The following is a 24,435-nucleotide window of genomic DNA, read 5'->3' as shown; positions in this document are numbered from 1 at the left end:
GCAGAAAAAATGGATTAGATGACCTCTCAGCATCCTTTAAGCCCTTATTTCCTATGACTGTGCTTTCAATTTAGATATGTGAACAATAGAGATATGATTTAAAATAGCCTTGTGTATACTTTGATTATTCTGCATTGAAGTATGTCTTAAACAACAACTAATAAGCACACAAGGAGTTTCATTCCAGTCTAGGTTCTGTATTTTCCTCAATCAATACACACTTCCTTGTAACTCTCTTTTAAGATTTTTTTCTGACTTGTTCTCTTTAAAATATAATGACATATTTATTCATCCTTGCAGCCAAAAATATTTTCCTGTTTCCCATGTAAAATGTAACTATAAGGAGTCATTTCCACTACTCTCTATGGAAGGCACAGTAGAAACTGGAGTGCATAGTGGGTTTATATCTTGCTGGGCTACTAAGGAAGGGAAACCAATGCCCTCTGCAAATCATTTTCAGTATGTTATAGAATCACAGAATGGGTTGGGTTGGAGGGGACCTCAAAGCCCATGCAATTCTAACCCCTACAATGGGCAGGGCTGCCAATCAGCAGATCAGGCTGCCCAGGGCCCCATGCAACCCGGCCTTGAACACCTTGACAGATGAGGCACCCACATCTTCTCGGGGCAGCATGTTTCACCATCCTCACTGTGGAGAATTTCCTCCCTAACATCTAATCTAATTCTCTCCTCGTTTAGTTTGAAACTGTTCTCTCTTGTCCTATCACTATTTACCCATGTAAAAAGTTATTTTTCCTCTTGTTTATAAGCTCCCTTTAAGTACTAGAAGGCTGCATTGAGGTCTCCCTGCAGCCTTCTCTTCTCTAAACTAAACAAGCCCAGTTCCCTCAGCCTGTGCTCATAGAGAGGTGCACTGTGGTCATTTTTATGGCCCTGCTCTGGATCCACTCCGCCATCTTCTTTGTGCAGGGGACCCCAGAGCTGGATACAGTGCTGCAGCTGGGGCCTCATGAGAGCAGAGCAGAAAGGAACAATCCCTTCACTCTCCCTCCTGCCACCTGATGATGGAACACAGGACACTGTTGGCCTTCTGGGCTGCAAGTGCTCCTGGTCTGTTGGTGTTGATTAAAAATAGTGCTTGGGGACATGGTTGTACCCCAAGGAAGACCTACAAGGCAAAAGATTTCCTCAGATCCAAGCACAGACACATAATTCACATGAATCTGTAGAGCTTAAGGCGCTCTTCTAGCAGTCCTAGCTGCTAACGGACACAAGGCCCTCCATATCCTGTGCACGATCTCCCAGTGCAGCATGCAGCAGGGGGAGAGGTTCCCCAGCAGGCACGGGGTGCCGACAGGATGCATGTCGCGTGAGGGGCGATCTTCCCGCCGTCCTTCCCCGTTTCCCAGTACTCATAAATAATCTCCTCTGCGTGCTGCCCCTGCGCTGCACGCCGGCCGCTGCATAGCGCGGCAGCCCTTATCAGCGCTGCCACCCGCCCCGGCTGGGGCAGAGGCGGTGTCCTGGGGAAGGAAGGGGTTGTGCCAGGGAAAGGGGGGGAGGGGGAAGAAGAGGGTTTTGCGGGCAAGGGCTCTTCGTTGGAGGGACGAAAGGGGCTTGGCTAGGGGCAAGAGATAAGGGTCGGGGGCAGGCGCTCGGCACAGTGCGGCGTTCTCGGCCGGGAGCAGCCGCCCTCTCCCTCCGCGCCGCGGGGGGATGCGGAGGCGCCGGGGCCGCGCGGCAGCGAGGGGCGTGAAGGCGGCGGGGACATGAGTGCGGGGCGCGGCCGGGCCCTGGGGCCGCCGCCGCTACTGCTGGTGCTGGTGCTGGTGCTGGTGCTACCGCTACCGCCGGGTGCGGGGCTGGAGGGTGAGTGCGGCCCGGCTCCAGAGAGAGCGGGGGGCTACAGAGGGGAAGGGGAGCACGGCTGGTGGGCAGCGGCGGTGGGAGCACACCATTCTGAGGAGGGTGCTCCCATCTCTGATCGGAAGATAGAGGCGGCCTCAGAGAGCTCGCACCCGTGGCGGCTTCTAAGTTCGGTTTTGTAATCGGTGCTGAAAGAGTTTTGCACAAAAACGTGCATGAGAGCGGTGGCGTTGGGGTGGGAGCCGTGGTGCTCCCCGCGATTTCCGTTCGCCGTGGGGAAATCTCCGGTGAACACACCAGAGATTGGGGCACAGGGGCTAGCTGGCGTTGTCAGCTGCCTTCTGCCGTGCGGCATGTATTTGGAAACCGTGTAGAAACACGCAGAATTTTGTAACGCGTGCGGTAAGATCTGCATTTTGTAAGTGCCACAGCGTCCCTATCAGCCCTGCCCGCTGTAGGAAGGTGAGAAGGTGGCACCGCTGCGGTGCCGTCACGCTGCGCGCTGTGAGCGTGGCCAGGCTCTGCATTCAGCCGTCCGTTCTGGGACTGGTTGCTCGGAAGGCCAGTGTGTGCCTGAAGGTAGAGAGACGAAGTGGCAGGTAGGAGAGAGAAAGGCACAAAATGCCCCAAAAGCGTGACTGCAAGTGATTAGTTTTGTATGTTATTTTAGTTTATATATCCCTATCAAATTACACTATGTTAGGTTGTGTACAGTCGTTTTTATGAGTGCCTTTCATGCCATGTATGTGTTGATAGTGTACGATACCACCAGTCTGACCGAGCCCAGGCACACTGAGGGACGGGGCTAGTGGGCATGGTGGGGTAGGCTGGTAATTGGGCTTAGTGATCTCAGTGGTCTTTTCCAACCCTAATACTCTATGATTCTGTTCCGTGCTTCTGTGAGTAAACAATAGAAACAAAATGAGTAGCTGGCATGGCCGCCATGGAAATACAGCAGGCTTACTGTCCAGGAAGAGGTGGGTGAAGAAAACTGTTGCAGTTAGTTGTTTAATCCTTTTTTTCTATGGTTTTCCTTCAAGTTTGAAAATGAATTAGGAGGGTATGGGATTTTATTCTGTGTTCCAGAATCTGGATGGATTTTATTTACAGTTAAATAGTGTTCTGGTTACCCATTGCAGACCAGTTTCATAGCTGTTATTTTTGTTTTTAAAGTAATTTTTTTTCTTTTTGTTCTGGTCAGTTTCAAATGTCTGTGCAGCCTGCCATGTTCATGCTACGTGTCACCAAATTGAAGGAAAAAGTGCCTGTATCTGTAACTATGGATTTGTGGGCAATGGAAGAACCCACTGCCAAGGTAGGCTGCGTCAGTAAAATGACAAGAAACTATTTAAAGCCCTAAAATGCCCTTTTTGGATAATCTTACTGAATTCCTCACAATATGGTAAGGCCTTCGTCATTTTGTGGAGTGGTTTACTTCGTATTTTTTATCAGATCTCCAGCAAAAAAATAAAATAAAATAAAAAAGCATTCAGTTTGACTTCAGTATTCCTTTCAACATATGTATACTTGAACTGAAAGCTAGACTATACAATAAAATCAGCATTCTTCACTGACTTTTTTCCTGTTGTCTCAGGATAGTGGGTAATTAAAATTAAGTTTTGTAAGCCAAAAGCCTATTCTTAATAACAGTGTGAAAAAAGACATAGATTTATTATGTGTCAATGTTTTCTATGAGAAATGTGCCATGGTTTTTATAAGTATGGTTGATAACGCCCTTCTGGTACAATCTCACACAACAAATCAGTAGAGGGTGATGTCAAATCCTGCGTCTGAGTGGGTACAAGAGCTTACCACTGGTTGGAGGGAGGTCCTTCACCTCTGGTCTCCACTCCAGGAAGGAGGTGCAGGTGATATTCTAGTTTATAATCTCTCTCTAATGTTTGTAAACTTGCTTTTAGATAAAGACGAGTGTCAGATAGGAGCCAGCAAGATCTGTGGAAATCACACGCTGTGTCACAACACATATGGAAGTTTTTACTGCATTTGTCTGGATGGATTCCGGGCCTCTAACAACAACAAGACATTTGTTCCCAATGATGGCACCAACTGTACAGGTAGGCACAGGAATTTTATTGCAAAAGTCTTTCTTATCCCCATAGAGCTTACTACCTGAAGCTCTATCAGACCACTTTCTGCTGTGTCATGCACTTCTTTGACACATAAACTCTAATAGCTGTAAATTAGTTCAATTTTTCATTTTTTACTCTGCTATTATAAATTGTTGCTGCAAAATCCCACTCAAGAATTGAGTACCCCAGAAAAGAACATACATAAATGTAAGAAAATATGATGCTTATCTTTCCCTCTGAAATGTCATATTTTTGTTTAATGTGGGATGTTATTCAGTTCCTTGTTGCGTGTATGAACTTGTTACTAAGGTATCTGCTGAAATGGGATTTCTGTGGGATTGCTGTAGCAGGAAATGCATCAGAAACTATTTGTCAGGTGAAATCGATCAGAAATCAACTTAAGTTCAGCTAACCATGGAATTCTGAGTCTCCTCTCAGATGCTTGGGTGCCAGGCGTGGTAAGGTCTTTTGTTTCCAAGAAGAGCCAACAGAAGATATGTAGAACCTTCCAGGGAAGTATGTGTTTGTTTTAAGCTCGAGTCCTATGGTGATTCATTAAAAAAGAAAAATCTGATATGAAGTGCATGTATTTTTTCTCTGAATTTTTAGATATAGATGAATGTGAAGAGCCTGGGCTGTGTGGTTACAATGCGAGGTGTGTCAATACTGAAGGAAGCTATGAATGTTACTGCAATGATGGTTATAAATTAGAAAATGGAGAGCATTCTTTTCATCCAAATGCGAGCAGCACTTTGTGTAAAGGTGAGAGCCTTTGGATGCTGTTTGTGTAAGCAGATAAAATCAGACCTTTCCTGATGTAGTGTCACCTGCTGTGACCTTTGCTTCTCAGTCAGCAGACGGAAGCCCTCTCCACGGGCTCAATCTGCTGAGTGATGTTTTTTCCCCTTGGGTTCAACTTGTTCCTGTGATGCCTAGATGTTAGTGTCAGCATGGGACGTGATTGCAGATCTCAGCAGCAGATCAGGTGTGCAGCACCATAGAAGCTGTAGTAATGCTGTAAAGATGATGTAGTTAGTTTCTAAATAGGGAAGAAATATGGCATAACCATTTGCCAGTGTGATCACACTGCTTGCAGAGAAGGGAAGAGGGGGTAAATGGCTGGTGGGAAAGGTCAAGTGAGTAAAACAAGCCTGGAGAGAGGAATAAAAAAGCAATTGTTTACTCGTCTGTTGCACACTATGCCACCTCCCTGATTGAACTGATATGCTTATATTGCTGGGAGGGGGAAGAGAGGAAACAGCCTTTCAATTTGAAACTTTTCCACCTCCTTTCTTCCCTGGGGTGGATTTAATAGATGCACAGGGCTATAGCAGTGCTACAGGTAGAAGGAGCTGCCTTGGTAACTTTTCCCTGTTGTTGCAAGAACCATTGGTGAAACTCTCAGCCTGGTTTGCCCAGTGTACCCGGATGAAGTGCTCCGCTTTGTTTTGGTTACGTGCTGTGTTTTTTGTGCTGTGAAAGCTTCTGTCCCAATCTTTTGCAGAAGTTAGGTGTGGCTCTCCTCCCGAAATGAAGCATGGCTACATTGTGGGGAACTACAGCCTGGTACCAGGAAGCACGGTTCACTACGAATGTGAAGAAGGGTTTTACAGCAGTGAGGGAAAGTCCTCGTACTGCACTGCAGACAGAGCCTGGGAGCCTGCCACTTTGAGCTGTAAAGGTAGAGTGAGTTTTTGTAGTTCTATATGTTTCTTGAATTCTCTGCTAAGGATTTAAATGGATGGTGAAGTGTGTTGGGTGAAATGTAGTAGACTTAAAAGAAGGAAAAAAAAAAAGAGAAAAAAAGGACAGGCTATTGTAGCTGTTTTGGTGTTTGTGAATTTGAATCTACTTCAAAATCAGTATGCCATATGTAGCATAAATAGTAAATTCCTATTTCTGTCATGATTCTTTATAAAGGTTTTTTGCAAGAGCAGCCTTATTTTTTAGTAATTATATAATAAAATTACATTACTTCTTGTTTTTATAATGGCATCTTCAGTACTGGTCTTTACACTTTTAGAGATGCTGCAGTGTGTTCTTATGTCAGTGTCTGTCTAGAAAACCTCTACTTTGCTGTACTGGGAAAGGCCATGGAATTGAGAAAAAAAAAAAAAAGCAAAAAAACAGTGACCTCATAAGCAAAGACCCAATTTCTCAGATAGCTTTTGAGACTTCATCTGGAAGTTGCAAAAGAGACTTCATACCACCCCTTATCTCCAGATAGCCTTCATGATGCTGGGAGCTTTTGTGTTAGCCAACACTTCCAGATCTCTCAAATGTGAAGTTTTCCCTGAGCTTCTTTAAGAGCTCAATTTACTTTAGTATTGTTATCAACCATCTTGTTGAAATGCTGCTGTGTGCAGGTGTCTAGATTATTAGTAGCAGTTATTCCTGAGTAATAAAATACATGGACATTGAAAATAAAGGAATTTAAGTAATATTTCGGCCTTTTTTCCCCTGAAATAAGAACATGAATTAAAAAATTAAAAGAAAGTGCTTGATGTCATAGAAGCTTTCTGAAAGAAAACTTGTGGAGTGCAGCTCTTCTGAATTATTGATACTTTTTTTCAGTAGTACTTTTCAGTGATGTTTCTGTCACATGATGTTTTGAATTTCTGCAGTCAAACAGGAGATCAGGCTGAAGTAGGCTGAAGTTTCTGAGCACCTCCAATAGCTGAAATAACACACGTAAAGCCCATGAGTTGGAAAGAAGAAGTATTTCCCCTTTGCACTGCGAGGTCTTTTCCTGGATTTCAAGCAAGATTTCTCCTTTTCTGAATCCGACATGATTCTCTCATTTTTAATTGTCATTATTATTATATATCTGTAAAAGCACCTTTAAATAATTATTAAGCTCTAGCAGTTTCCCCGATGGGTTTTCATCATTGCTTACTTGAAGACTTTCTCCTGGCCAGATGTAATGTCTTCTCAATCAGCAAAATCAACAAGTTTGTCTTTTATCTTCCTTCCTATGGCAATTTAGGCATTTATTTCATGTGACGATTACACTGGCCATTGGTGCTGGCCAGATGAAGGTGAGGCAGACATAACTTGCTTTGTTTGGAAGGTCTGGAGTAGATACAGCTCTGTCAGTTTCAGGAGGATGTCAGTGGGGAGTTGAGGGAGAGCTGGACAACTGCAGAAGAGAGTTAGTTGATAGTGATGAAACAAACTGACGAATGGAATGCAGCCATCCTCACTTCTGCTGTTGACTAACAGTTGATTTTCCTCTTCCTTTCTATCAATAGGTGTGGATTGTGGAGTTCCACCTTCTATCTTAAATGCACGTCAAGCCTCTCTAAGCGGGACCACGTATGGAAGTGAAGTTACTTACAATTGTGTTCATGGTTACTTTATTGCAAGTGGCAATCAGACTGCAGCGTGCAATGCCAAAGGGCAGTGGGATGGTGCTGATTTGGTGTGCAAAGGTAAATCAAATCTGCCTCCAGGTCAATAAGAATAGATACTGTTTCAGACAGCTTATAAAGCAGCCATGCAGTCATCAGTTAGAGACAGCTTCGTGCGGGGATGTGGTTTATACTGTTTTCTGGAAGACGAAGTGCAATCACAGAACAACAGCCATAGTTTAAGCAGTTTGTTTTTCCTGTGTTGCTAATGACGTTGCAATACATTTTTAAAAATTACTCTTATAATGGAGAAAGATATCTTCTCAGTATTTTTTGCATGTTAGACTTTGGGATCTCCATGAGATGATAATTCACCCAAAATTGCTGCTAGCTTAGAATCTAACCCACGGTTGAAGCCAGAAATTGAACCATCACTAGCTGTTTGCTTTCCCTTAGAATTCCATGTTCAGATACCTTTCAGTTGCTAGCTGTGATTGCTTAATCTTGCAGTGTTATTTGATCAGAATCATGAATCATTTTGTTATGGTTTGAAGAATGTAGTCTACCAAGTTCCTTGTTAAGAGGAAACATAAGGGTACACTAAAAAATGTGCTTTAACCCCCTGAAATGTGGGTAAGTACAGTCTTCAGTCAGTTTTTTCACTGGCACAATTTTACTCACTCATTTACAACCAATTAATGTCGCATCAGCTCAATCCAGCAAAGCCAGGTTTTCTCTTCATTGCAATCGTAGTCTCTCTGCTATTAAAATCTTTCTTAATATTCTTGTCCAGGGTTACCAACCTTAACTGAAGGTATTCCATCTTACACATGTGTGTATTTCTGCATCTCTGCCTTTCAATCTCATTACTGGATGGCTGTGTGCAGATAGCTGTAGTTACGGAGTGGTCCCATTTTTTGCCCCTCATCACATACTGCCCTTATGTAAGTTAAACATATTCTTTGCATGCAAACCAGCTATTCTAAATCTTCCAGTTGTTTTGTAACAGATGCATACGTTGATACACGTTGGCATATTAGAAGGTGGATGTATTCCACACTGCGATTCATACAATTAACTGAGTAGAATTTTTGAATCACATAAGATTAAGCAGTTTAAAAGCACTTGTTTTCTGCATTTAAGTTATAGTGAAGGTAAGATCTTTAATTTTTTCACTGCTTGTGTCTCAAAAAGAAAATGCAAAAGTGGGGATTCATGTTTATTAGTCAGAAATGGAATTTTAACCCCAAATAATTGTATTCCATTGATTCGGTGCTCTTTGTTCTTGCAGCTCCCTGTTTTAATTATGAAACTCCTGAAAACAGTCGAGTAGATGAATTAATTTTTAAGTTCACCACCATATATTTCCAGTTACCTCTTTAGAAGTCTGAATAATTCATTAATTTTCTCCCCAAGAAATAGTTTCTACTTGTCCTTGAGTAAGGGCAGCTTCTGCCTTTCTACACAGTTCAAATTAAGTCCACTGGCAGGGGATGTAACCCTGTTATTGCTATTACTTTTTGGACCATCTGTAATTCTTCAGCTCTGTTGTTGCTAGTGATGGGTATGGTGAGAAATAAATAACTTGTGGTGGATAAGAGTTTCTAAAGTTTCTAAAGTGGTTAAGTTCTAAAGAGTTTCTTAGTTACTAAAAATTTGCATTGTTCTCCATTTCTTAACAGGATGCTGTTTTATGTTATGATTCGTCTTGAAGAATAAATGTTTCATTCTTCTAGAAACTTCTCAGTCATGAAATTCCAGGTTCTAGAAATCTAACCTGACTAGTAGAAATCACTAGGAAATTAAAAAAAAAAAAAAAGTGATGTTATTTGCTGGGGTGATTCTCATCTTTTGCTTAAACTCTTTGACACGCCTTGCCTGTTTCCATTTGCAGGCTTTGTTATCATGTGGGGTTTTTTTTTTTTTTTTCTGTTCCAGAAATAGATTGTGGCAAACCTTTGCTGATTCCGCACACAGAAATATTCTGGGACAATTCTACCACTCTACTGAGCAGAGTGTTCTATAAATGTAAAGAAGGATATTATTTCAATGGAGAGAGGAATTTTTCAGAATGCACACTGGACCAGAAGTGGGAGAGTATTACATACATATGCAAAGGTGAATATTACTGTAGGAAATTCCTGTGGGGTGTGCTATTTAAATAGTTCCTAATTCCTGTTCCTGAGGTAGGGTTGATGGAAGGCAAGAAATCCCTTTGTAATTTGCCATACATAGAACATGGTAGTACTCTCTGACGGAAGTCAAGAAAGACAATGTTAAACATACAGCAGTTTCTAGTGGAGTTTCATAGTTAGATCTTTATGTAGCTGCCTTGCTTTTTATTTCAAACAGGAAGGGACTAACACAACTAAGGTCCTCAGCATTAAAGACAGGAAACAGTAGAAAAGGTGGGATTTAATACTGCTCTGCTGTGGGCCTGATACTGTCGTTGCAGTGGACATTACAGTAGAGCTGGTGGAATTCAGAGGTCTTTTCTCTTCTTCCCCCCTAGTGTACCCAGAATAAATTTGGTTTGAGGTTGTCTTTTCAGCCAGATCTGTTTCTCTGAATTTCAGTTGAAGAGGATTTTCTTTCAAAAGAATGAGTGCTGAGAAAGGAGATTTGTGAGGAAGGTGCTGTCTGTATTACATTGTCTTGGAAACAGGACTTAATGACATTTTAGTAACAGTTAAGAATTAGCAGGTGTTTGGTGGTTGTGCTCCTCAAGTGTTGCTCTCTGTGTGGAAAGCAGGGTCGTGTGGTATCTTTGTGACAGTCCAGCTCTTCTTTCTAAGTAGCAGTGCTGTCTTTTGCAGATGACAATGCTGCTCTAGCTTTATTTCCTCCACATGTTTTCCAGAAGGACTGGAAGTGTGCCTTCGACTGTTGCTACTTCACAGACCAAACCTTTACAAAGCACTGCCACTTGATACCTCTGTTGCCTCACTTGATGTCTTGGGCATTCACTGGGGATATGAACCATGTGACATCACATAAAATCAGCACACAGAAAAGCAGTTCCCTCACTTTTTATAGTGCCCTGGTGGAAAATGGAATGGCTGTTGCTTAGAATTCACAGTTTGCATTTGATTTGGACAATTTGCATGGCTGTGGTTTATGGATTGGTTTTGAAGGGAGCATTGTGTGGACTGGGTAGGTTAATCAGGTGGATAAGATTCTGTGATGCCAAGAGGTACTTCCAGCACTGTGAAGCTTTGAAGGGCCCAAACCTGCAGTGCACTGTGAATTTCAGCAGGGGCTTTGTGGGAGCCAGTAGGGTGGACTCCAGCTCTAGCTGTTAGGTTAGACAGCAAAAAAAGGTTGTAGGTATGAACAAGCGGAATGGAAACCCTTTTTTTTTTTTTTTTTTTTTTTTTTAATAAGCTAACTAGCCTAGGCTCATCTGAAACAGAAATCATGAATGAGAAATTAATACAAAGGTTTTCAACCACTGGTAGTATGTTTTTAATATTCATTAGCAGTAATGGGAGATAAAATTTCAATGATTGTGTCTCTCAGATGTGTATGACCTTGAAGGTGTGCTTGATTAATCGGTATTGTCTCATTGTAATGAAAGAAAATCATGCAACATTCCAAAATAAATTCTGTTATAACAATACGAAAAACATTTCTCTTTTTCTACTGTCTAGAAAACCTCATTAGAAGTAAGGAAAAAGTTAAGGAATTCCCCCAAGCATCTTCCTATTGACCAATAATAATGTCTCAGTCAGCCACTGCGATGGAATGCCTTTTATTTGCATTCCTTTTTGACTGAAATCCTTGGAGTCTGTGTTTGTGAACACTTCATTGTATCTACTTTAAATATTTTAAAAATTGCTTTTAAAAATTAATTTTACTTAGAGATGCTGATTGGAATGAGCCATCAGCAATGAAATCTGGCAGTAGTCAGCTGAAGTACAGTCTTTCTTTTCTAACCCTTGATGTGAACTCAAGAGACTGAAGATCAGAGAACTTATCAGCACTAATTACTCACTGTCCAGCATGATGAATATATATGTCTGGACATCCTGTACAGCTTGTTCTGGAAATGGTTATTTTTCTTCTGTGGAGCAGGAATCTGTGGTTTCATTTATTTTTGTTACAGGAAATTACTTGGCAAATTTGGGATCTTCTACTGAGAGGGAAAATAAGATACTCTTGTGGGAATAATATTTTAGTTTGTTTCAGGGAAGAGATGTAGGAGTAGCATGCTGTAGCATGCAGCAGTGGAATAGAAGGTAGTTTACAACAAGAAGCTTTGTTTTCTGCTTGTTGTGAATTTTGGAGAAGAAATTGTCAAGCCTGAGCTGGTTTTGGTAGTAATGTTTATCTCATCTAGACCGATTGTTCTAGGCATGAGCGCCAAGTGTTACATATAGTATGTTTGCATTCCTTATTAAATGGAAATTCATAAAATCAGTCCTTCCCACTCTTTTTTCTTGTTGAGTGGGTTCGCTGTAGCTGTGAGGATTGGTTATATCTGAGATGTTTTCTCCTGAATCTGCACTTGCAAAGGGCACAGTGTGCAGTGTATGTCCAAAGACATTGCCAAGTTTCTAGGGGTAACTTTTATTTGATAAGGATGGGGAGAGGTGTTGGAGCATATTTGAAATGAAAGATTAAATTGAGTTGGTTCTGTCTTTTAGCAAGCTTGGATACAAGTGCTTCTTAATTAAATGTCAGGAAGGACTATGACAGTGATGTAAAAACTTTTCCCCTCCTTATATGTGTGTGGATATGCTCATATGTACACCCACACATCCAACCTAACTTTTGAGACCTTGCCTCTTGAACACGCAGGGCAAATTAAAAGTAATTGTGGTGAACTGGGTTCATGTGCAGAAGAGAGAGTGTCTGGAGCACTTTTGTATGATAATTGGACAAAGTTTATGATATTTTTGAGGAAAATGGTCCCTTTGCCTATTGAAGCTGTCTTGATTCTGTTTGCAGAGTCCTCTTTTCCCCTTCTTCCTATTTCCTACCCCAAAAAGATATCCCTGTCATGGAGAGTTTTCCTTTATTAGCTGATCTTCCTGAAAGAATTTGCCTTTGCTCTGGCTACAACCACATATAGAATCATAGAGTCACCAAATCACCAAGGCTGGGAAAGACCTCCAAGATCACCCAGTCCAAACATCCACTTACCACCAATATTTCTCCACTAAACCATGTCCCTTAGTACCACATCTAAGTGCTTCTTGCACACCTCCATGGACAGTGATTCCACCACATCCATGGGCAGTCCATTCCAGTGACTAACCACTCTTATGGAGAAGAAATTTTTCCTAATATCCAACCTGATCTTCCCCCTAGCTCAACTTGCAGCCGTTCCCTCTTGTTCCATTGCTGTTACCCAGGAGAAAAGGTTAACCCCCGCCTTGTCCATGTCCCTGTATAGGGCCTTCCTACCCCCAGGCAGATCAACTCTTCCTCCCACCTTGCTGTCATCTGCAAACTGCTCCTCATTATTCTGGACCCAGAAGATTCCTTCTCTATGCTTGTCTTACGCTGTGTGTATCTCTATGTGAGTGTATTCTGAGTGTAACTCTATGCTTAGCATCTGTTGATGTGGGTGGTGACAATAAGGGATCTAAGAAAGGAAGTCAGTTTACCCAATTTCCTTATTTTTATCCAGTGAAAAGAAAAGTTTGTATTAAATAATAGCTTCTCAGTATTTAAATAAGTTTCCAGTATCCCCATTCACTGTATTTTTAGAAATGCATTTACTAAAGCTTTTTTGGATGTATTAAATGAAATATTGTCCCTGCAATGGAAGCAGCTGCTGGGCATGGGAAGGAAAAATAAATGAGCATGCAAGAAGAATGGATCTGACCTGTGTGGGAAGGTGGTGCACATTCCTTGCAGAGCATTCCAAAACTCAGGCAGTAGGAAATAGCTGCTGGTAGTCAAAAGGGAAATTTGACCCCTGTTTTCCCCATACTGCCAAGTCTGACAGCAGAGATTTTTTTAATGATTGGTTGTGAGAACCTCACAGAGTAGAGACAGGCTGTACAGGCTGTCAGTGGTTTGTAGGCTTTTGTGCTCAGGGGAAAAGGTGATTCAGTCCTAACGTACTGTGAACCTGGAACTTAAAATGGAGCTTCTCCTCTTCCATACCAGCATGCATTGTATCTGATCCTGATGTTGGAGTTTCTTTTGTGTCTTAACTTTACATGTACGTGCATACTCCTTTTTACAGTGCTTCCTACTCAATACGTTATGAATTCTCTCTTTGTCTAAAGATTAATTTTATGTTTCAGAACGTTTCGTTCTTCTGTGATGTGGCTCCCAATCTACAAATAGGGATTAGCTGCATGTCTTGACTTCTGAAACTTGAATGTTATGAATATGGTCATGTCCCAAAGGTCTGTTGCGTGCCAACACTGAAAATCTTATGGAATGGCATATATTTGCTGATTTCTTATAAATGCTTCTTTAGAGTTGTGAAGGCGTAGAAGGAAGAGCAGCTTAATGAAGGCAGAGAAGAATCCAGAGAAGGCATGACAGATTTTCCATACCTGTGTACTTTAAATCCTCTCAGTTGCATGGATATTATCTTTTCAGCTGTAAAATAAAGATGATCCTGCCCTGTTTTTCCACATTTAGATTTTACTCCTGATTTCATAGAATTATAGAATCATTTGAGTTGGAGGAGACCCTTAAAGACCATCTGGTCCACCTCTCCTGCAGTGAACAGAGACGGCTACAGCTCCGTCAGGTGCTCAGAGCCCAGTCCAGCCTGACCTTGTTCTACACTTTTTTCCAAGGTTTTTTTTCAATATGGAAGTACTAATTTCCTTTTCTGTGGTGTTTTAGTAGCTCACTTTTTCATTTGGAGTTGTTTTTTGTTTGCTTTCACTTTCCCTTTTTCTCCTGTGTTTTATCCTTATTCTCACTGGCTGATTTTCCCTCTAGCTAGATGTCAGTTCTTGCATTTTCAATTGTACAATAAAGAGATGATACAGAAAGACAGCTGGGATGTCTCTCTGTTGGTAGTGTCAGTAATTTCCGCACATCAGTGAATGGTTTAAATATCATTCTCCTCCTAATTTTTATTCCCAGCCATGTGCAAGTAATTCATGCCAGGAGATAAAATCTTAATAGAAAAGGTGTCACTCACATCTGTAGGCACTGATTCGAAACACATGGTTCTGTAGGAGTAAGAACCCCATCAAACAATTAAAGTAATTATAGTCATCAATGAACAGGACCTGATTGGCCTGAGTTCTTACAAAGGGCTAATTGGATATGTCAAATCCAGATGTGTGGCAATCAGATAATTTCTTCAACTGCCTAGAAAAACACAGGTGGAGTCTGTTTTGGGAGGTGCTGCTCCTTAGATCAAAGCAATGCACAGCCCAGCGGCCTGTAAATAAAGTAAAATATAAATGGACTACAGCTTTTTGCTTAGCAGAACTGTTTAGACTTTTGTTTGAAACCAGCTTTTGATGGCAAACAGTAGTGTACAGAACCTCTTTCACCTATGGAGTAGATAATGTGAATTTCTAGTCCCAGTCCAGGTAATCCCATCTAATCTCACACTATTGATTGATACATCTTTCAACTGTAAAAACACAGCCGTATCTCTTTTATGTGTTTGTTAGTCTTGATCAGTACATGAAATACTCTGCATGTGACTGTTTTCTGGTAACATTTTTAGACCAAAGAAGCAGTAAATCATTAGCTATCTGTCTCCTTCTTATATGGCTGTCTCTAGCTACAGTCTTGCTGTTTTTTGGGGATTTTCTTTGTGTAAACTTCAGGGCAGAAGGTGAAAACCTGCTAAAATTTGTAATCTTAATTAAACTGGATGCAAGAATGAGCAAACCTCTCAAAAACAACATGCTACCTTTCAAGATAGGTACAGATGCTGAGGGTATCTCTTTCTGGAATAAATTCTGTGTATATCTGCAAAAAGTACCATGGAAGATGGGTTTGCCTGTACGCAGTGGAACAATCTGCCTTGAAGCAGATTGAGCAAAAGTCCCTTTTGAAGTGTTGTTTGTCTGAACATGTGTGTAATACATGTTAATAACAGGCAGCATCTGCAGCACCTTTCACAGGTTTCACACAGCTAAAAATGAAAAGTATCTGAAAAAAGGAAGACAACATTCAAAGTGAGTGTGAGAAACAACCTGTGCATCCACATGCCTATATGGATGTCCCTTTAGCTACCTGCAAAAGGCAGAATGGTAGGTTGGAGCTGGTTCTGACTGCATGCTGGTAAATGCCTTTTTTTTTTATCAAGCAAGTTCAGGAGTACCTCTCTGGTAAAATGTATCTCAGGTTCACCTCAGTAGCAGTCAAGTGCTTTTTCAGCTGAGGACTAATGGAAGCTATATCTGAAAGACATCATGTGATTTTAATGGCTGTTCAGGCATACATTGTCTGCCTATTATGTTTCGCTCAGATTCTGCAAATAACAGTGGAGCACTGGGACCTGAACTGATGGAGGCTGAGGACGTAAGGGTGCATCAGCACTGGGTTGCAGAAGGTCAGCGTGACAGTGCAGATGTTTACATACTGGCTGTGATTAATATGAAGGTTTTTTTCTGTGCACTCAAGCACAGAGATAAACTCTTCTTCCTAGCAGAGCTTTTTAAAATGGAATAAAGAAGGCACTGACCTTCACTTCTTTTTCTCAGAATCTGTTTCTGTAGTTTTCCTAGCTTGATTTCTCCCTCTGTGCGCTTGCTGCACTGCTGAATCACTCTGTTGCTTGCTTTTTGTGTTCTCCCACTTGTGTTCTGTTGACCAGCATCTGCCTTTCCTGCAAGCTGTCAGCCAGGTGTTAGTTGTGTCTCTCAGCCCTATTCCAGGTTTGCCTTTCAGTGTCTGACTCACCCAGGGTTTTTTTCCACACTCTTGCCCTGATGCCCAGCCACTTGCGTGCTGTTTTAGGACCCTTTCCTTTGGGATGGGATGGATGTTGTGGAAGTAAACTGGATGCCATTTGAGCAACAGTGGCATCCATTGGCCTAACTGGCCAATCACAAGTTGAAATTTTTAGTGCATGTGAAAAGTATGCCAGCTATACTATGGGCATATGATAAATGCATGGTGGCCTTGTCCTTTGGAAAAGTGCAGAGCTCTTGACAATACTGACAGATGTAGCTACAGAAAAGAAAAAAAAAAAAAAGTGTTACTAATGCTGTTTGCTTCCTTCCAAGGAGGCCACTGTACAAGGTAAGTTTCCTTGCCTGAATGCCTTGCACTGTAAATTTTTTACTGTCTTCCTGAGTAATTTCAGAGATTGGTTTTTTTTAGTCCCTTCTTGTTTTGAATTTTCATTTGCGTATAAGTAGAATCGTAGAATCATAGAATTGCTCAGGTTGAAAAAGTCTTAAAGATCAAGTCCAACTGCAACCTTACCATAGTCCCCTAAAACCCTCCACTAAATCAGTGTTTTTCCTCCTGCTATACTCCCTAATGGGTGATTACTGCCACGCAGTTTTCAGTAGAAGTGATTTACTGAATTTAAGTGCTTCATTTAAAAAATGCTTGATTTAAAAAAAAAAAATAATAATACAATAACTGGACGTGTTCTTTTATTCTGTGTTAGGGCAGCAGCATTAATACCCTGAAATTTCTAGGCATTGCTGTGAAACAAATAATAGGAATAAACATTTAAATGCAGTGAATCACACAGCCAACTGTAAGGAAATTGTTGTGGGAATGGCATGCATGTTTTCTTCTTCTTCTGTTCTGCAGGAGAGGAAATTTTCAACAGCAATTTGGTATTTAACGACAGCCTGGAATGGGGGTATTAAGAAGAGATAGTGGGTAGAAAAACTGATCTAATGAGTGAGGCATCTGTTTGCTAGATACTTGGAGATGTTCTTGGCATTATTTGAAAATAGTTTTGTGGCAGCTTTAATTAAAAAAAAAATTAAGAAATCAAAGGTTGTACTTAAGCGCTTAAACTGTTACACTTCAGTTATAAATAGCAGCTTCGGTACAGGAAATTGGGGGATTTATCTCTGTTTTCATTTATTTCAGTGACAGATTAATGTCTATTTGCAACGAAGGACCCCCATGAAATGAAGTGGACGTACAGAGGAGTAGCCTGCCTTTACACCAGGGCATTACACCACTTCTTCGTGAATATTTCTGAAGAATCAACCAAGGCTATCAATAAATCCACTTTGTGCTTTCAGTAGCTAGTAAGGGCTTCTTAGCTTATAATCAGCATGAGCTTAGATTTGTACAACCTTATTCATGTAGTAGATCTGATAAGAAAATACGGCAGTATTTTGCAGTGACGTATTTGAAGGCTTGTGAAGGCAAGGAGAGGATCAAATACCTTCCCTGTCAATGCAAACTGTGTCCAGAAGGAGATGTATTCTTAGCTCTGGGAGGATATTTGATTATCTTGTCATGTGAAGGCAACTGCTCTGTGTCTGATGACAGCAGTGAGAGAACTGACTATAAAAAGAATGGATGAGTAGATCATTCTGGCCATGCTTTTTCTCTGGGACACGAACCAACTCTGAGTTTCCAAATGAACACAGGTGACACAGAGGACTATACTGTTGGTTGTTACAGCTGTACTCGCTGCATATTTCATTATGTGCACTTTTTTCTTTTAACCTAATGAAAGTCTGAAAAGTTGCTAGTATGGCTGTGTCATTTAATTGTTTATTATAGCTTGTTAAAAAGAAAGCCCAAGCAAACAGTGAACAAAGACATTCATTCAGATAAAGTTTTTCTCCAGAAGCTTTCTTAAAATTCATATTGTTGTATTCAGAGAAGTGTTGTTTTGTTTTCTAGAGTTTGTTTGTTTTTAAGTTGGCTTATCAGTACCCCTTTTACTTGTGAACAGATCTTTTAAGTCTTTACAGACTTTTTTGTTTGCTGTCTAATGCAATTTCTAATGCATGAGATTCAGTGGTCTACAAAGTCTTCAGGTTCATTTGTGAGTGGCTCATGCATAAAAAGACAGATCACTGCATCTCATGAGATCCAGATGCTGGCAGCCAAGTTCGAGGAGAATATAGAACAGGTGGCATTAGTTGTGGAACTGGGGCATTGTTTCTTGCTCTTTGTTTTTACTAGCACAAGCACAAATTAATGAATGTTTCTGATGAGGAATACATACTGATGGTATGAGTGTAATGTATTATGACTAGGAGGAGCAACCAAAGCAGGGCAGAATCTCTCTGATCAGTTGTTCTTTCATCTGGGTTGGTCTCCCAGAGGTCTGATGGGTTGAATGACTTAGTTCTTTGCAGACAAGAAACTGTACCATTGCCTTAATCTGAAAAGCTGTTAGGATTAAAATTATTCTACATTAAAATGCAAACTTAATGAAGTATTTTTGTTCTCCTTATTCGTGGTACTTTACATGATGTTGGCTCTGTGTTTAGAGACTTTGCAGCCATTTAGATCAGAATGCGCTTTTTCTCTTAACCTTGTATTTTGATTTTAGGAGCTACCACATTTAAGGCAAAGCTTGCCACCCAATTTCTGCCTGCTTTGTTTTATTTACCCTTTGTGAAAGGAACTGGGAAAGTGCAGAAATAAACTGCTGCTCCAAGTGTATAAAGGTCTGTGTGAGAAATAATAATATTTCTGTTCTGTGTTTTTGCACACAGAGGAGGAATTGTTGAGTAATTTGACCGTATTCAATGAAACTTGTGTGAAATGGCAAATGAGAACTGGAAGACTGGGAGTGCAGAAAATTTACACAGTAAGTGGGGTGGTATTTGAGGCTGAGAGAAGCCTTGTTCTAGTTAATTTTTGTGAGTCATTACTGGAGATCACTTCAGTGGGTATTGTTTATATGCTGAGTTTTTGGCTCACTCTTCCCAGTGAGCCACACAGAAACTTGAACGTGACTGGTCTAGGAAGCAAACATATACCTGTCCTAATGTTAGTTGAAAGACTTAAGAGCTGTTGGATCCAGATCCTGTAAAGCATCTTTATACCTGCTTAAAACTACAGGAACCATTTCAGCACAAGTTCGTGTTTTAGTGGAATTCCATTGCAGAGCATTGACATAGAAAACACTGGAGTTTGCTCTCTGTCCCTATCTGTGATGTAAACATTCCAAGCAAGCAGCATATCACTTGTAGATATGGGATGTAACCTATTTCAGAAACACAAGGTAGGTAGATATGCTGTACCTTGCTCAAAAGATTCGACCATGTTATCATTTGAATATTCTTAGAACTGTTTTTCTTGGAAATTGAAAATAACATTTATAATTACTATTGTTTGCCACCTGTAAACCTAAGAATAAGAGCTAAAGTACAGATTCTTAAAAACAAGTCGTTCAATCAATAATTATTCAAATCCAAAATGATGCAACAAGAATTCTCGTGTTTTGGGAATACAAACAAATCAGGAGAGGTCGTTTTTTGAAATGAATGAAAATATAGAAAATGAAAAAGGATGAGGAAATTAATGTGGAAAAGCATTTCAAGGTAGGGTGATAATTTTGGAAAACAGCCTTTCTCCTGCTGCATTATAAACCAGTGCTGTTTTAGTTTGAGTGCTTTCGTTGAGTACCGCTGAGATGGAAAAAAACAAGTTCCAAATTACCTTAATAGTTCAAAGCAAATGTTGTTCATTGTACCCTGTGGTACTGGAGAACTGTGGATCTCTGAGGTAATGTGATCTGTATATTTGCTGCTGCCTGAAATCTGCTCTCAGTGGGACATTTCAGAGTAGTAAAACTCGGGACAACACATAGATGCAGTAAAGTTCCAAACGCTGTCTGGACTGGACTGCCTTGAGCTCAGCTAGATATGCTTCATCTATCCCTTCCCCTCAAACAAATACCAGATTTTACTTCACAGTGCTGGGAATGTCAGCAGAAATATTGTCTTTTACTGTTATGTAGCCTTAATGCTGCTTCTCTAGGGCAAGGATGAAAAAATACGGACCAAACAGAAAGTAGTGACTTGATTCATGCATGCTCTACATTTAGTTACAGTTAACTTTTTGTGTCGGTTGTGGTTTTGGAATCTATGTTAAAGATTCCTTATATTTGTAGTAGAAATAAACAGGATGTATTTTTAACAGCCAGAAGAGATTAAAAGTCTAATTTAGTAACAGAACCATCTCACTGAATCAAAGTAGTTGGTTACAAGGTTCTTTTTCATTTGAGCTGATATTCTAAAATAGGTGACAGCTGGATTCTTTAGGCTGATTTGAATTGGTGTTCTGAATTTTTAAGAGCCACAACCTTTTGCAAAATTATTTTTGTTAACCCTTCAACAGTTTCATATTCTTGGTCGAAGATGGGATGAAAAGACGTTCTCAGAAGATGTGATACTTAACGTCACTACGAGTGAAGATAATCCAAAGGTGTGTTTAGACCTCAACTCTGGCAGTAACTACGTGGTGAATATTACTACCATCTCTTCCACAAACATACCTGTTTCAGTTACAGTAGCAGTTCAAACAAAGGGTAGGTTCTGTTTTGTATTCACTGTGCTTGTAGAAGAATTTATTCTGGTGCAGAGGTAACTGTTGGATCATTCTTGATGCTCACTACAGAAATGTAGCCACCGTCGCCACCATCTTTTTCTACAGGTGCTTTTCTTTGTGCTCGCTTTAGTCACTGAATCTGTACTCACAGCTGTGACAGTAGGTGCCCTGCAGAAAAAATGGGAAACGTGCTTTTTCAGAATTTGCCTTTAGCCTTTGGCAGGATTGATACAGTGGCACTGCTAGCTACATGCTAGGATATCAGACTATGGCACGGGGCTTACTGTTTTCCACTCCTTGTCTTTATAACCAGTTCTGTGGGAGAATTCACTGTGGCAGAGCTGTGTGATATTGATCTAAGTGACGTGAGCATTACAGATAATATCCTTATGCTTAGTGCTTAGTGCTGATGAGAAATGTTCTGGCAGCTTTAACTGCTAAAGGCATGTTCTAACTGCAGGGTTCTGTTGGACATGGAAATGTGAAGCTTGCCTTCTGATATTTTAGTTGTAAGGGGACAGATGTTGAGAAGTGAATGTCTAGGGTTTTTGGCTCATTAAAAATAAAAATTAAAAAAAAAAAAGAGGTTCTGTCTCCTACTCAGAAGGATATTAGAAGTAGATCCTTCTTTATTTTCATCTACTTGCATTCAAATTGTTGAGGAACGTGAAGTCCCTGTGATAAGTTTGTCTCTGTTATTATTATTTCTGCAGTAAAGGAAGCTTTCAATAACGTGTTAATTTTTAATGATACCTGTTTGAAGTGGCGGAGAAATGTAAGGGGAGCTGATATGGAAGACAGATATTTAGTAAGTAATAATCTGTATTTTGAATTTCAGATGCTTTTCCCTCTCTAGGAAACAGTGTTTGTTAATCATATATGTGAATAACCTGCAGTTTTTCAGGTTCTTGTCACTTGTTCCTTGTTCTATTGCTGTCTCTCATAAAAAGCTTCATAGCAACCTTCAAAATAGAAATAAACCACTTTTTTCTTGCTTACTGTTTCCCCTGTTTTACAGTTCCTTATCTGTACCTCCCCTGTCTATGCCTTTTGCCTCAAGTGACTGTACCTTCAGCTTTGTCCACTCCGGCCCCAGACAAGGCTGTTCCCATTGCAGGCAGTACACTCTGCCTTGTGATGTCACTACAGGCTTCCTTTTGTCCAACAAGGCTTTTCTTTGTGAACTGTCTCTACCAGAACTCAGACCACCTGCTGTGGTCTCAAACCTCCATGTTCTAAGTGGTACTCATTGATTATCCAAAGGCATAAGATGCGTTTAAAGGACTATCAGCAGGAACAAAATACATCAAGCAGTTCAGTTTAGATTCATAGAATGATCAGGAAAAGCCTTAAGTTAATAATTTCGTTATCATTTGGGATATCAACAAGAAAATAACCACTCCAAAAATCCAACTGAAATAAGAACAGTGGATCTGTAAGTTTTCCTGGAGCCACAGCTGTTTGTCAGAACATCCTGGAGGGCACTTGGCATTTTCACATAGATCAGAGTTGCTTGATTTTCACTTTTTCCTCTTTGTTAAACCATATGTGCGAATGAGCTTACTTTTGGAATTCATCACTTTGCACCGTGAAAGTATAGTGGCATTGAAAGTGCACCATTACCAGAAGCCTGTATGTTAGGGAGCAAGAGAGACTTGTGGGAAGTTATGGACCTAGTAGAAAATAGGAAAGACAGACTAGGAGAAGTGGAAACAATGTCAGAGATGACTGCAGAGGGACTGCACTGGTCAGATTTTCTACACGTACGAACTGCCAGCAATTTTGGCACTCTATTCAGTGATGTGTTTTTTGTGCTATTCCTTCTAAATTAAAGTGTGACATGAATAAATGTAAGTAATATATTAAAACATTACAATTTGCATGCTGTGATTGTTTGGTTACAGTTTCACGTGCAAGGCCAGCGTTGGTATCAGAAGGAGTTCTTGCATGAAATGACCTTCAACCTTACCACACGCAAGCAGGCTCCAGAAGTTTGTTTTGATTTGCAGCCAGGCACCAATTACTCCATTAATATTTCCATGGTAGCTTTGAATTTTTCACTGCTGGTTTCCATGACAACGGAAATCACAGGTAGGTCCTGCCATTTATTTTTTGTGTTTTCAACAGAACTTATTAGGTATGAGAGATGCAGGTGAAATAGCCTGGTTCATCTCCGTGTTGAATGGTGGGCTATCAAAAGGGCTTTTTCCATGCTTAAAATTCTGCATTAATATTTGCTTTCACGTATTTAGTACTGTTGGCATTCCAGCAGGTGAAGAGGGGGAGAAATGAAGTGTTTTGAAGTGTTGTTTTTCAAGGCAGGAAAAAGATAGATTCGTGGGCTACATGCAAGATTGGTACCTAGGGGCGAGAGGGCCAGTTCCATATGCTAGGTCACATTAGTTCCATGTGCTAGGTCACTTACTCTTTCCATGCCAGTTCTCTCCACCATGGAGACTGTAGCACAGCAGGTATTACTAAAGTATGTATGGGTACAAAGTACAGAGAATCCTGCAAGTATCTGTAAGTACCTCAGAGAGATCCTTTTATCTGTAATTAGTAGAATACAAAAAATAAAAGGCATTTGAGCAAAAAAATGCACTGTCAGAAGATACTCAACCTTAATATTTTTGCAAGTGTATGATACCAAATGTTATGCTAAAAAATCTGTCTTTTCCTAACCCGTTTTTGGTCAGAACATTTTTCTACCAAACATATACTGTCAGAATTTCTCCATTGCGTTATCATTATTACCCTTTGAAGCGCAGTGCTTGGTGCTAGTGCCCGTTCTTTCCGTTTGGACCACAAGTTGGAAGAGGTGGGTGAGAATCCTTGAAACTCTGTGTGCACGTAGCTCCATTCAGCCACTAGATGGAACCGGTCCTCTTCTGACTGCAAATGAGGAACTGGAGATTGGTAGTTTTAGAAATTTATATTTCTACAAGGTTTTTAAAAGTAAATCTAACTTTTTTAAGCTTCACAAAAGGCGAAACATCTCTTGTTTTCTGAAGGTACTGGTTAGGGTATACAATGACCAGGATTGTTAACGTGTTTTGTGAGTTACTTCGCTGTGACTCAAAAGTAGCATCCATTAGTACATGCATCACAGAATCATAGAATCAGAATCATGTATCTTTGTGAAAACTAATTTCCTGTCTTACAGTCTGGTTGGCTGAGGAAATATGCACTTGGAGTAAAGGCAAAGTAAAGGTACTCTTTACTGTGTCATCATAGTTCCAAAACTCTGCTAGACCATGTTGACTCACTTACCCAGAAGAGAACACTTTACAGTAGGTGTTGTATGACGTGGTATTTGTGACTTGTCAGCTGGCATGTTCCCTTCTCCATTGAGTCAGTGCTTAGCAAATGCACTTGCATAGCCATAGATAGAAGAGATCCTCTCATAAAAGTTAGGTCATTTCCATTTTGAAGGGAGATCTTGCCACACAAGATGTTTTATATCTGGTAGTTAACTTCTGTCAGTGAGCAATAAAGGATAGAAATTCCTCTGCGATTAGGAGTCTATATCAAAAATATGCCCCGAAAAATTACAGTGCCAAGAAGCATTTACATGCTGCAAAATTCACCAATTAAGGAGAACCTAAATAAGATGTTATGTTTTATGCTATTTCAGCTAATCTAAGATGAAAAGAAAACAGATAAAATAATTATTCTGGCAGTATCCCTTTGACTTCTGTGCCTTCTATTTGGAGAATTGCATTAGCTTACAAACA

The 24,435-nt window shown here is 40.5% G+C and overlaps 1 protein-coding gene across 3 annotated transcripts in view; it reads left to right on the top strand.

Annotated features, from left to right (window-relative positions):
- The first annotated feature begins 1,730 nt into the window (after positions 1 to 1,730).
- The window catches only part of SUSD1 (sushi domain containing 1), a 38,378-nt gene continuing 15,673 nt past the window's right edge, over positions 1,731 to 24,435 (top strand). The window contains exons 1-11 of one of the 3 annotated variants that reach the window (XM_042829581.1): positions 1,731 to 1,830; positions 3,029 to 3,142; positions 3,747 to 3,902; positions 4,527 to 4,679; positions 5,422 to 5,598; positions 7,169 to 7,348; positions 9,206 to 9,385; positions 18,862 to 18,956; positions 20,492 to 20,681; positions 21,415 to 21,509; positions 22,606 to 22,792. In XM_042829581.1, coding sequence (XP_042685515.1) covers positions 1,731 to 1,830; positions 3,029 to 3,142; positions 3,747 to 3,902; positions 4,527 to 4,679; positions 5,422 to 5,598; positions 7,169 to 7,348; positions 9,206 to 9,385; positions 18,862 to 18,956; positions 20,492 to 20,681; positions 21,415 to 21,509; positions 22,606 to 22,792 — 1,627 coding nt within the window. Of the gene's footprint in view, positions 1,831 to 2,724; positions 2,805 to 3,028; positions 3,143 to 3,746; positions 3,903 to 4,526; positions 4,680 to 5,421; positions 5,599 to 7,168; positions 7,349 to 9,205; positions 9,386 to 18,861; positions 18,957 to 20,491; positions 20,682 to 21,414; positions 21,510 to 22,605; positions 22,793 to 24,435 lie in introns of those variants that run through there. The other 2 variants (XM_042829583.1, XM_042829584.1) reach the window with 2 other exon arrangements.

Source organism: Centrocercus urophasianus, unplaced genomic scaffold, assembly GCF_019232065.1.
Source record: "Centrocercus urophasianus isolate 14NV4802_14NV808 unplaced genomic scaffold, USGS_Curo_1.0 seq_31, whole genome shotgun sequence".
Lineage (NCBI taxonomy): Eukaryota > Metazoa > Chordata > Aves > Galliformes > Phasianidae > Centrocercus > Centrocercus urophasianus.
Note: the sequence above shows the minus strand (reverse complement) of the source record. Positions and strands in the feature narration are given on the sequence as shown.